This window comes from Clarias gariepinus, chromosome 2, assembly GCF_024256425.1.
Source record: "Clarias gariepinus isolate MV-2021 ecotype Netherlands chromosome 2, CGAR_prim_01v2, whole genome shotgun sequence".
In the NCBI taxonomy this organism is placed as follows: domain Eukaryota; kingdom Metazoa; phylum Chordata; class Actinopteri; order Siluriformes; family Clariidae; genus Clarias; species Clarias gariepinus.
Genome location: NC_071101.1, coordinates 37,235,199 through 37,248,175, shown reverse-complemented (window position 1 = coordinate 37,248,175; position 12,977 = coordinate 37,235,199). Strand labels below are relative to the sequence as shown.

The 12,977-nt window shown below is 39.3% G+C and overlaps 1 protein-coding gene across 1 annotated transcript; it reads right to left on the bottom strand.

Moving 5' to 3' along the window:
* Positions 1-2,533: 2,533 nt before the first annotated feature.
* Positions 2,534-12,186, bottom strand: snw1 (SNW domain containing 1). The gene is made up of 14 exons (XM_053491068.1): positions 12,084-12,186; positions 10,214-10,358; positions 9,962-10,123; positions 9,745-9,840; positions 8,904-9,010; positions 8,702-8,806; positions 7,011-7,080; positions 6,814-6,879; positions 4,449-4,565; positions 4,161-4,302; positions 3,943-4,045; positions 3,609-3,726; positions 3,333-3,496; positions 2,534-3,164 (listed from the first exon to the last, which is right to left on the bottom strand). Exons 1-14 carry the CDS (start codon positions 12,095-12,097, stop codon positions 2,972-2,974), a joined length of 1,602 nt encoding a protein of 533 aa, XP_053347043.1. The 5' UTR covers positions 12,098-12,186; the 3' UTR covers positions 2,534-2,971.
* Between the last annotated feature and the right edge of the window lie 791 nt (positions 12,187-12,977).

Here is a 12,977-nt window from a genome sequence, read left to right as displayed (position 1 = left end):
TCGGCAGACATTACAGTACCTTTAGAAAGCCATTAGATCATCCAAAATATGTCACAGTATAAAATCTAACTATCACAAATCAGAGCTAAAACCCACACTGACTACAAAGGGGGATAAAGTCGATATGTTCAACGCAACAAGAGAATGGGGTAGCTTAGCCCTAAAAGTATGCTACTACAGCAACTTAAACCATTCTTTTTGTTTTTGTTAAGTATATATGCATGATTTGCATGACATACATTTTAGTGATTGGATCCTCATGCACTTACAAACGTATGTAAATTTCAATCACAGTAATTATTACTTCTTACATGGAGAGAACTGGCAGCACTACACATTTGCCTTTATAGCACCCACTGAATTGCTTTGGTACCATTGTGTACCGAAAAACACCTCATCATTCAGTTCCAATTTTCAATACCTTAAAATTAAGCTAAATTAAAGGATCTTGTTAACAGACACATTTAAGTTTAACAGTTTAGTGGTAAATAGGTTTGTTTTTGTTGTAAAACTGCTTTAAGTAAAAAACAGTCGTCTTCTAAAACTTGAGTTAAAACAGAAAAAGGACCTGTGTGTGGAAAAGGGGCAGAGCTCTTTATCTATTCATGCATTTATTTAAAAATCAGTATATAAAAATAAAACTATTGAATTGAAGCTTCCTGCCACAGGCTCTTGTGCACAACCCGCCACCTCTGCCTACCACGCGGCTCTGAGCTGTATCATGTTAAAATATTGAAACGGTGGTTTAAACCAATACTGGGCATCCCGGCTCTTGTCTCCCTTTAATCTACCGAGCAAGTCTATGAGCTGGCTCTTCACCGAACTGAGGGTTAAGGAAGCTCACTTTCATGCCATAAATGCACAAGTGCAAAGCATGGCATCTTAGAGGAATCAACAAGGCCATGGTCAAACCCCATTGTGACGGTGCCCAAACCTGATGGCTCAATTTGCCAGTTGCTGAAGGTGTTTGTGCATACACACTTCCCTATGTGGATGATCTTGTGGACCAACTGGGAAAAGCGAGGTTCATTTCAACATGGAATCTAACCAAGAGCTATTGGCAGGTAGCCCTCATGCAGGAAGTCATGTAAAAAATTGCCTTTACAACCAACTAGAATCACTGGCAGTACAGGTAGGTACACTAAAGGGGGAGACCTTAGGGAGATCAGCTCATGGACATTGTTCGGCAACATCACCGTAGATACACAGCTGCATAAAATCTGAAAAATGTTGCGTAAGGCAGGGCTAACGGCAAAACCCCGAAATTGTCACCTGGGGCTGACCAAGGCACACCACATACCACAGATTCGTTCTGTTAAAACCACAAGAGAAGAAAGTGGATGTGGTCCGATCCTATCCGCAACCGAAAACTAATGTTTTTTGGTATGTGCCATTTTGTCCCTCGTTTTGACAAAATCTCACTCAGATCTCCTAACAAAAATGGTCTGCTGGTCATGCAAAAATGATGAGGCATTTAGACAACTCAAGTACAATCACCAGTTCCTCCTTCCTCCGATGGTTCGATGGTGAAGAACAGCCACTCACCACCTGTATGTGAGTAGAAAAAGCTCACCTACAGAAAGAAATTATCCAACAATAGAGAGGGAAGCCCTTGCCTTTAAGGGGGCAATAGAGGAGCTCGGCTGGTGAGTAGATCCTTTCCAAAGTTGAGCTTAGGTGCATTCTCTGTGCTTACAGACTCCACCCACTCAGACTCGCCTACCACTAGAAGGAAGCTGCCTACTACACGCTTTCATGCATGCCCCGCCGCCTCCTGATCCTTGCTGCTCGCAATGCCACGACTCTGAGGACTCGACCTGGCCAGGGATCGGCAACCTTAAACACTCAAAGAGCCTTTTGGACTCATTTCCCGCCTCTGAAACTACTGCTTTGCTCCAGAGAGCGTAAACCTCATCACAGTGCATACTGTAAAAGCTGTTTTCTAAACACCCATTACTAAAGACTGCTTTTCAAACCCGTTACATGTCATGAAGTAAGCCTAGGTAGATGAAAAATAAAAATGATGTGCAATCTATTACCCTTTTTGTTAAAAATTATCTACACAGTTGGGAAAAAAAAGGTTTTGAAGTCGAGGTACTGATATTAAAAAAATTTCAATGATACCCACATTGAGAATAATTTCTTTTTTTTTTTTATGCAGGAAAGTAAATGAAATACCAGAAAATCCAATAATAATTTGAGAACAGAGAGGAATCTTAATCAGCTTGGGAAAATGATGGCATTGCTCCCCTCATCCTTTTGGGCTTATATGGGATATCATTAAAAGGAAGAGGAACAAACTTTCCACACAAACATTTCAGATTTAAACCAGTGAGGAGTTTCACAGATTCATGTGGAAAAAAAATAATTTTACACATGTATATATAGTTGTTTTGGACCTCGAGGCTCGTAAAAGCGTGCTTCATGTAGAGCTACAGAATTTGACACCTCGAAGCTGACAAAATTTAAAGAACGACAACCTTTTTGTTGCACATGTGAGAAGCTCAACAATCAGGAATAAAAAAAAAAAATCTGAATATTACAGATTTATTTTTTTAACAGAAGACATTTTCACTGGATGTTTACACAACACTTGGATAAATCAGACAAAAATAATAATCAAATAAACAGACCAGGAAATAGGACACTGTTAAAAATACAGAAGTTATGCACACAACCTCCTTGGCTAGAAAACTTATTACAACTTATAAACTTATATGTTACAAAATCAATCAAGAAAAGAAAAAAAGAATGAGGGATGTTGCCAAGTCTGTCACTTCCTAAATCATGAATTCAGTAATATAGTTACTGGCTCCATGTATTTACATTTGCGCTAAAACCATCGTGTTTGATAGACAAAAGATATTTGGAACATGACATGAAATGCCAGGTGCTATTAATAAAGGAGGCTCCCACTGTGGGTTGACTTTAAAACCTGGTCTAAATCCTAAACAGGTACTTGAACTGCTGCTCACTCCTTCCTGCGTTTCTTGTCATGATCATAGTCCTTTGAGCGCCCAGCGGTTGATGGTCTCTTGGAGCCACCGTGCTGTTTGGCCTCTTCCAAGAACTTGTCCAGACCAAAAGGATCTTCTTCAAACTGAACAGGTCCATCCCTACGTGGGCCGTGATCCGTACCAGAAAACTCCCTATCAGGAACAAACCTGAGCAGAACATAGCAAAATACATTGTTATTTATATGGCAGTTATTTTGTTTTTGTGTAATTATATAAACATCATATAAATCAATCAAGGAACATCACAATGCTGTGATGACGATGATGACAGCATGTTAAGGAACGGCTTTGGTTGATATTTTTATATGAGACTACCTGTTGCTCTGCATGAGGGTGTCCAAGTCATCTCCATATAGATCCTTGCCGGTGTTCTTGCTGGGCCTGTAGATGTTCTGTGCCATGTCTCTGCCTCTCCCAAACGGTTGGTCATAAACATTATATATCTCGTCCTCTCCTCCTGCAAAGCCACTGTCCATTCCCTGGAAAACAGAAAACACACACACACAGACCTCAAATACCACATAAAACCAAATATCAGCTGTTTCCAGGAACATTTACTCAGGCCAGCATTAGAGAAAGTGAATAATTTACCCTGTTCTGGTTAAAGAGGCGCTGGTCATACTGAGCCTCACTGGAGACACGAGTATTGGGCTGACCCAGCGCAATCATCTCACTGATGTCTCTGTCCTGGTCCCGCTGCAGTTTAGACCTGTGGAACATATGGTTTAATACCAATGTCAGTGCTACCGCCCTAAATCTCATACCCTAACTCGAGAAAGGAAGTAACCTTCATTAGCTCTGCACACAGTCAGAAAAATGCACACTGTGATTAGCAACCTTTAAGCATGTAAAAACAATCCCTAAAGATATATTAACTAGGCCGTTACATTCTGTAGGTAAAAAAAAGAAAAGAAAAAAAACGTACCTCTTATCAGGGGCGGCCCTTGAGATGTTCCTGTCATGCTGCCGCTCCTTTCTCCGGTCATGTCGGATCTCGTCACGCTCCCTGACCTCACCGTCTTCACCACCTGATAAAATCCAATACATCAGATATCAGTTGACACTTCTGAATCTCAGAGATGCAGTCCAACTCATTTACGTCTTGATTTTATTATTATTATTATTATTATTTGCAGTTTGTACCTTTGTCTCCGTGACCCTTGATCCCTGCTCTCTTGTCTCGGGCCATCTTTGCCAGTTCCCTGAGCTTCTCTTCCTTCTTCTCCTTTTCCTTTTGTGCCATTTTCTTTTCCACCTGAGCACGCATCTCCACAGCTTCTCGTGCCTACACCGTAACACACAGCATAAACAGGTTAAAGGTCTTTAAACATCTAAACCAGCATAAGTCTGGAAAACGAGTGTGTTCTAAATTCAGTAGGTGACTTCTATAGAGGTCCCTTCATGATCACTAAAAACAGACATACAACATACCTTTCTGTCTGCAATGTAGAGAGCCTCAGCTAACTTGGCAAAATTCTCATTGATATGAACCGTCTGAAGACCTCTTCCATCAGCAGCCAGGCGCTTGTCCAGTGGTATTGTGTAACCCTTAAAAGAGAGAATGAAAAAAAAAGGCTACATTTTGCAATGTTTTGTTCTTCCACATCATTTCCATATCAAATACATTGTGTCTATATTACACCTATTGATGGACACGGTCACAAAGCAGCTTTACAAGAAACCACAAGTGGATGTAGATCCCTAATGTGTTGGCCAGTCCAGGGCCCGTATTTACTATGGATTTCAAAGTAGAGAAAATCAATCCCATGTGGCCAAAATTCCCAGAGTGACTTCTACTTTTAGGAATAAAAGTATTTTATTTACATTCCTAAAACAGAAATCTATTCCTATCTCTACCAAAAATTTTTGGAGAGCTCCAGAGGGGTCTTAACTGGTTAAGAGTTGGAAAGAAATGGCGTTTAGGCAGTGATGTGCGCGGAGAAGAGACTTTTTGGGAACACAGAGTGTCGCAGAGCTCATAAAAGAAACGTTTGGACAAAAATTTCTTACTTTTTTTTTTGCAACAGATTGTGTGCAGTATGTAAATGGTGCTTTAACAAACATTTCTCCAAAAGTGACTGCTACTTTACATATTTTTAGCAACAGTGAAGATACAGCTTTAAAACAGTGATTATTTGAGTTTGTCACAGCCAACAATGTCAGAAATAATAAATAAATGTCACCACAGCTTACGAACAGATTCATAGATTTTCTCAATACGCGGCACGATATCAATGAAAAACAAGCTGCATGTTCATTAGCATCGCCGGTTTCCCTGGAAATGTGGACATCATCCATATTTCCGCTATTTCTGACTTTTTTTCTTTCATTTTTTTCCTTAACATATTCTGCTACATACCCTGATATATATTTTCAGTAAGACATCAGCGTTTGCCCCAATACCGGAAAAAAGGCAACACGAAGGACTGCTCCAACTATCGCTTCACCGCCCTCATACCACATACTAGCAAGATCTTTCTCATTCAACAATGCACGAGTACAACCATCGATGAAGAAATTCCAGATATGCAGGACGGTTTTGGAAAATAGAAGGAGGCACTAGATGCATGAAAATATCAAAGACCTCTACAAGTGCTTCGTCGATTACATGAAGGCCTTCAACTATATTAAATATAAACTGTACTGAAGCTGTGGATCTGCCTCCTGGAAATGAGAATGCCTGTTTATCTTGTCCAGCTCATCAGATTGCTTTATTTGAACCAAGAAGCCACAATAAATCTTCATTCTGTACGGACAAGCCGTCCTAAAAAAAGCACTACCTGAAGACATCAATTACGGAGTGAAAATCTCAAATTGTTGCAGCCGACCCTATCACCAAGATGGCCGTTGATTTAATATATACATATACTTTTTTGTGTGTGTATACATTGGCAAAAAAAAAAGTATGTGAACCTTTTGGAATTTTTGGTTTTCTACATCAATTTGTCATTAAATGTGATCTGATCTTTATTCAAGTCAAGAGTATTGACAAATATAGGATAATCCTAAAGTTTGTGAAATCACTTTGTAACCCTTTCCAGCTTTATGTATATCAACAATTCTTGATTAGAGATCCTCTTCAAGCTCTTTTTGGTGATGCGTGGCTCACAAGCATTTTCTTCTTGCGCAAAGCAAACTCAAGAAGGTTGAGTGGGTTTTTAATCAGTCAAAGTAGCTCTAGTCCACACCTCCAATCTCATTTTCTTAACAAGACACCTGGTATAACACCTGACTCCAACTAACTTTTCTGAGCTCATTAACTCAAGGATTCACATACTTTTTCCAATAGCACTATGATTTGATATGATTGTTTTTATGGTTGTTCTCAATAGGGACATGAAAGATCAGATTTTCTTTATTTTGGGCACGTTATATTCGTCACTACTCTTGACTTACAGTAGACGATCAGATCACATTTTATGATAAATTAATACAGAAAACCATAAAATTCTAAAAGGTTTTTTCTTGCTACTGTGTATAGCATACACAAATTTTTTTTTGAGATTCTCTGTTATGAGCAGCACGTTCTCACTTCATTAACACAGGGGATGACTGTTTTTTACACTCCTCACGGGTATGTGTGGCAAACTGACAGGTGGCACTGACGGTTTGACAAACTGTGTACGGTTTCTGTAAGGTCTGCCAGTGTCAGCTCAGTTACAAAGACAATATTATATTGTTTCTTTATTAAGGCTACAAAAATTGCACTTATACTCTGAACTGACATCGAAAAGGAAAACAAAACCTTTACACTTCATTCAAACATGCCAGAGATACTGGCTAAGAGAAACGGTACCTTGGCGTTCTTCCAGTTGGAAATGCAAGGAGGAATCTTCCACTCCTGTTGTTCTTTTACAGTCATCTGAGGGGGGCAAATAAAAACAAAAGCATAGTGCAATTAGAGTGAATCTGTAAATCAAAACGGATGTGCAGAACTGAAGAAAAGTGTGGGATTCTTGATTGTTTTAAACTGATGCTGTGATGGAGGTCTACCTTTCTGCTTGGAGAGTGCATGACAGGAGCAGGAGGAGAAGGAGGGCCACGAGGAATCTTTTTATTAATCCTATGTAAACAGACACAAATGTAGCATCAGACAAACTGTTCATTCGCAGGCTTTGGGAAAGCAGAAAATAGGCTTTAATTATTTATCTGTTTATAATGAAAAGTTTAAACAATAATATTTGTTTTGAATTGTATTTCTCTACAGATTTTTTATGAGCTTCTCGTTGACCAACCGTCACAAGAAGATAATTTGGAGACCAGCTATGGCTGTATTTTGGGGGTCTACAAATTACCAGTGACGAATAGTTTAGCAGTGCTATCAAAGCACAAAACACGACATCAGCAGTGTTGGGTGTAACGCATTATAAAGTAACTTTTTTTTTTATTTTATCTAATTTAGTTGTGGCCAATTCCTCGCAGTCACTAGGGGGCGCCCACATTAAGACTACTACTACCACTCAGTCAGGAGGGCCGACGATTATCACGTGTCGCCTCCGAACCATGAGACGCCAGCTGACCGCATCTTTTCGAACAGCTCGCTCGTGCACCGTTGGGGGCGGCGTAACACACTCGGAGGAAAGTGCTAGCCGCTCCTTCAGCGTGCGTGAGCTCACAGACGCCCCTGATTGGCTGTAGAGCCGTGATTAATGTAGGAGCACTAAGTACCTCTCATCCCTCCCCTCTGAGAGAGCTCGGCCAGTCAGCTCTCTCTAGACCTCCGGCTGTGAGAGATAACAGCATCACCCAGGGATCGAACCAGCGATCTCCTGATGATAGGGCGAGCACTTTACCACTGCACCACTCGGAGGCGCAAGGTAACTTTTTTGATGTAACGAGTAATCTAACGCGTTAGGTCCACCATTTAAGTACTCAGTTTACTTATTTTTTCAAAAATGTAATCCGATATACAGACAATTTATATAATCCGTGAGCCAGACAGCATTCTCCCCAATCCGTTTGTGTGTATGTGTGTAAGAAAGCCCCACCCCCGATAACCCACCCCACACTGTTATACCCCTATCTCATCTATGCGCTTTGACTATGCGTGGGCTGATGCGTGGAAAGATGGAAACCTAATCAAAGCAGAAAACTCGCGGTGAATCATGATGAACCGTACTTACAGCCACCGCGCAAAATCGAGCAGGTGAGATAGGGGTATTAGTAGTTAAGAGATTATGGGCCAAACTTCGCTGAGTGATGATGGTAGAACAATTATATAGGTAATTTATTATTATAAGGTCTTGACTAAAACAACATGCATGAGGAATCACAGAGAAGTTTTCATTTTCTGCAATGGAAAAGTACTCAAACTAGTTACTTTTCAATGACAGTAATTTTGTAATGTAATTAGTTACTTTAAAAAGAAACGTGTCCCAACATGAAAGTTGCCATTAGCTGTTCGGACACTTTGGCTTTCTCATGCAATATGACCATTCATGTGCTTTCTTTTGACCAGTGAGGTAGTGCTAGAAGACTTGGAAACCCATGAATGTGCAGCTCCCAAGGTGCCCTCTTTTTTAGATTTGCTAAACAATCAAAGACAAACTATGTAAATCCTGACAAGCATTCAAAGTCCCCGTCCTTTTTTGTTCCTGCTTATAATGGTAAAAGTTTGAAGAAACTCTTTGTGTTGGTAAACAACTCAACTCAGTGAAAGTAAAAAGAAATGTCCTCAAACGTACTTAAAGCGTGGCGGCTCCATCGGATCTTTCTGCATCTCCACCATACGGATGACCCTTTGCTTGGCACCAGAGTTAAATGCCACACCCTGCTGTGAAGGTGTGTATCTATTAAAAAGAATAAAAGGCATTTGTTTAAATAAAGAGAATTTGCGCACCACCATTACTCTTGACAGACACAACAGATGAAGAGACGCAGCTTTACCGTATGTACTGAGCCGGGGCTTGTTTATCTGCTGCTCGTACAGGCATGGCAGCAGCGATCTTCTGAGACACCTGTTTGTCTAGAGCAGCTCTGGTCTTTTCTGTTAGCTTGAGTAGGACACAGAAACAGAAAATGACAAGGCATTAGGAAAGACTTGATACAGTAATGGTGACTCCATTTACATTTAGTAATCTTTATATTATCTCTTCTAAAACAACAAAAAAATTCCAAGAAATTTAATTCTAGGCGGGATGTTCCTTGTTGGCAAAGCCCCAATAGCCAGGAGGTGGCCAGCTGGTTACAACTGTATTCCAGATGCTTAGCTGTTGGTTGTTAGGGTGTGACTACATACTTGCTATGGTGTACCAAGAGGATGAAAGGCTGTTGCTAGCCTTGTGATTGATAGGGTGTTGATCTGATATCCCAAGAGGCTGCATAGGCAGTTGCTACAGTAGTTAAAGTGTGCTTATAAAGTATGAAAAAAAGTTGTGGCAACAAAACTTTGGAGATGATTATGCAGTCAAACAGACTTGCGCAAACCTGATTCACACAGAAATTCAACAGGACCATAGTTCACAGAAACAAGCTTAGCTTTCTGCTACGTTTCTGCTAAACTCGTCTGTAATGTCACATTCATAATTAAACTGGTACGTATGAGAAACTGCTGTGGACAAATAAAGCAATCTACGCTTCTGAGTGGTATAACCGAATAAAGTTTACAGAAGGTTTATTTGCTACTGCATAAATATCCCCTTTTCATTGCCAAAAATATGACAAAAACATGATGCCTTTAGCTATTTCTGAGGCATTCGAAATTTTAAAATTTCTGAAAATAGCTTACCTCTTTAACAGCCTCCTCATCAGGTCTCTGCAGTTCAGGTGCATCATCATGAAGCACTTCCTTCGGAAGTAAATCTGTGTATTTACTAAATATGACCTGTTCAAATAACAGTACAAAACATGTAAGTGTAGTAAGAGGGGGAAAAAAACAAAACAAAAAAACACTCCACTCATAACTATCGGAAAAGTTAATGCCACTTCAATAATCCACAATGTACCTTATCCTTTCCCTGGCCGTGACGGGCAATTGCGTCATATTTAACCTTGCCCTCCGCATCCACCTGTAAGGCAAGGGCGTTGGAGGTTTTTTTCTTTCTGCCCATTTCAAGTGGGTACTGGGCCACATGGATCTCCGGGAATGCACCACCATCACCGAAGTCCTTTGAAAAGACAGCAGAAGTTTAAGCAACATGCAAACAGTTATCCAATATTAGTTTACTGAAATCACATAAAAACAGTAGGTTAGTTACCTCAGTACTGCGCGGCACCCAACCTTTTCGGGACCCATACGGAGGAGGGTCTCTACAACTTACAACCAGTGCTGTGGAACGGGAATGAGCCGCCTCTTCTGCCTCAAGCTGGTCTTGAGACAGCTGAGTTGGCATGGGTAAAAAGCTGAAAAAGAAAAACACAAAGGAGGTGTATAATAATCTATATGATTTTTTTTTTTTTATTCCTTTTGGACTGTAGCCAGTGTGTTCACATCACAGACGTTACTCACAAAAGACAATTTATCATACTGTGAGATATATCTATATATTTAATTACCAGATCAACATTAGGTAGATACACTGCTAAATATCTAATAAATATGCTCACATTTTGCAAAATAAAAAAAAAAAATTGCGTAACATTTATGTAGACTCCGCATCCCTGTTGTAAGTACTTAACATTAGAACTGGAGCAGTTTAATAAATTACATGATTCATTTGCTCTTTTGTTAGTTTTAAATTCAGAATCAATCACATTTTTTTATATCATTTATGTTACAAACTTAAATAACTTACGACCATTACACACTTTAAAATTTACACACTTATTATAACTTTATTATATTGTGTCTTTGGAGAAAACTAAAGTTTTACTGTGCCAGCCTGCAAAACTGCCTTAAGATACAAAAAAAAAAAAAAAAATTGATATACATAACCTCAGCAGCAACTTTAATTCCGCTCTCCTCTATTCCTAACACTCAGCATCACCAGCATAACAATCACCGGACTGATGATGTACAGACATGCCAAATTTACAGTTTTATTATATGTTTAGATAGATAGATAGATAAATAGATAAATGCATGCATGAGGAATCACAAAGGAAAAGCAATTTTACATTTCACATCACATTTTCTGCAATGGAAAAGTACTCTAACTAGTTACTTTTATCATAAAGTAACGCTGTAATGTAACTGATTACTTTTTAATGACAGTAATTTTGTAATGTAATTGGTTACTTTAAAACGTAACACCCCCCAACACTGGACATCAGTGTCTTTTGAGATAGATAGATAGATAGATAGATAGATAGATGAGGGGTGGCTCAAGAATTTTGAACAGTACCATATAACTGCTCGAAACAAATCATATAGTGAAAAAATTAGTCATACTGAACAGTATGAAATCGGAAAATTGGAATGCACAAGTATCAAATAAATACTACCCATGACTGTCTACAAATTACTCCACATTTCAGAGTTTGAGTTATTTTTTGTTGTATAGAATATTTAAAAACGTAAAGAAATAAAGCTGCGTGAGACATAATCAAATTGAATTGGCACATCTGATTAAATTATGCACAGCTATAGTTAACACTGGTCTTTAGAGCAGTATATACTGTATATATATATATATAGTTTAGAGTTATGCTTTTCAACTACGAGATTACTAAAGCGACGACTGCGTGGCAAGAAAAATATACAACACTCGCTGCAGTTAGCTGGCTAGCATGCAACTAAGAAAAAGACAACATGGAAGAGTAATGTTTTGTTTTTTCTATTTCGTATAGCGAACGCGCTGAGGCAGGGAACAGTGTGATACTAATTACACAAGAATCTAGATCAGTGAATGTGGATTTATATAGGCAGGTAATGGTAATCAGGTTAACAGGACAATAAATGTGCTAGCTAGCTAACCAAAGCTAAACGACGACTAGCGCGAGCTAGCGCTAACGAAGAGAAACAGCGCTGGCTAATTAGCCACCATGCTAGGCCTTCAAACCATCAGCCGTCAACAGGAGTAGACTAAAAGGTAACAAAACAGGTTTCCTAACACGCTATTTTACGGGATGGGGTACAGTGTACATTTCTACGTGTACCCATGTCAATTGTAAGGATAAATAACCTACTTTATTAACGACATTTTCCTTCCCTTGTTGAATCTCCCGTCAAGAATGTAGCTCTTCTTATGCTTCTTGTGTTTTTTTTCTTCTTCTGTGTGTTTAGAGCCAGCTTATAGGCTCATTACCGCCACCTGCTGAACCGAAGCGTGGACCATCAGCTTGGCATGAAGACTCAAGGTGCGTTCCAATCGGCCTGAAGTACACTGGGAAGTATACTTCACAGGGTTTACAGCCTTGTTAAGTGTGATTCCAAACCGCAGGGAGGCAAACGGTGTAGCGAACGAGTGAACATCAGGTGTTCACTTCACCGGAAACGGGAATGAAAAAATTCAGTCATTGCGTCTCGCTGGAGTGTGAAAAAAATATAATATTAAATATAAAATGACAATTATTTTAATTATTATCATCGAGGACATTATATTAAAAGGACGCAACAATTTACATTTTAATTTAATCAAGAAATCCTTGGTATTATATAGGCTAGTAATCTGTAAGAAAATAAATAAATCTTCATACATATTGAATCAATTATTTTTATTAATCAGTAAATTATTTACAAGTTATATGCGTTTCAACAGTATGTTCTATAATTGTACCAGTTTTTGTTTCCATGAGTATTTAATATTTAATGTTCACAGTGTAAAATTTTTTACAGCAGCAGCACCAGGTATCCGAGGTGCTTATGTTACCATGGTAACGTATGGAGGAAGCAATCTCTGTGCTTGTGACTTCACGAGGTGTTCCGAATGATGGAACTTTGTTGAGGGAAGTTCCCTTCACCAACATTCACTGCAAACCGAGCAGTACACTTTGAAATGGAACGCAGCCGATGTTTACACTGAATTATCCTCTGTACAGGGTCACGGAGGCCTGGAGCCTATCCCAGGAGTCTTAGGTACA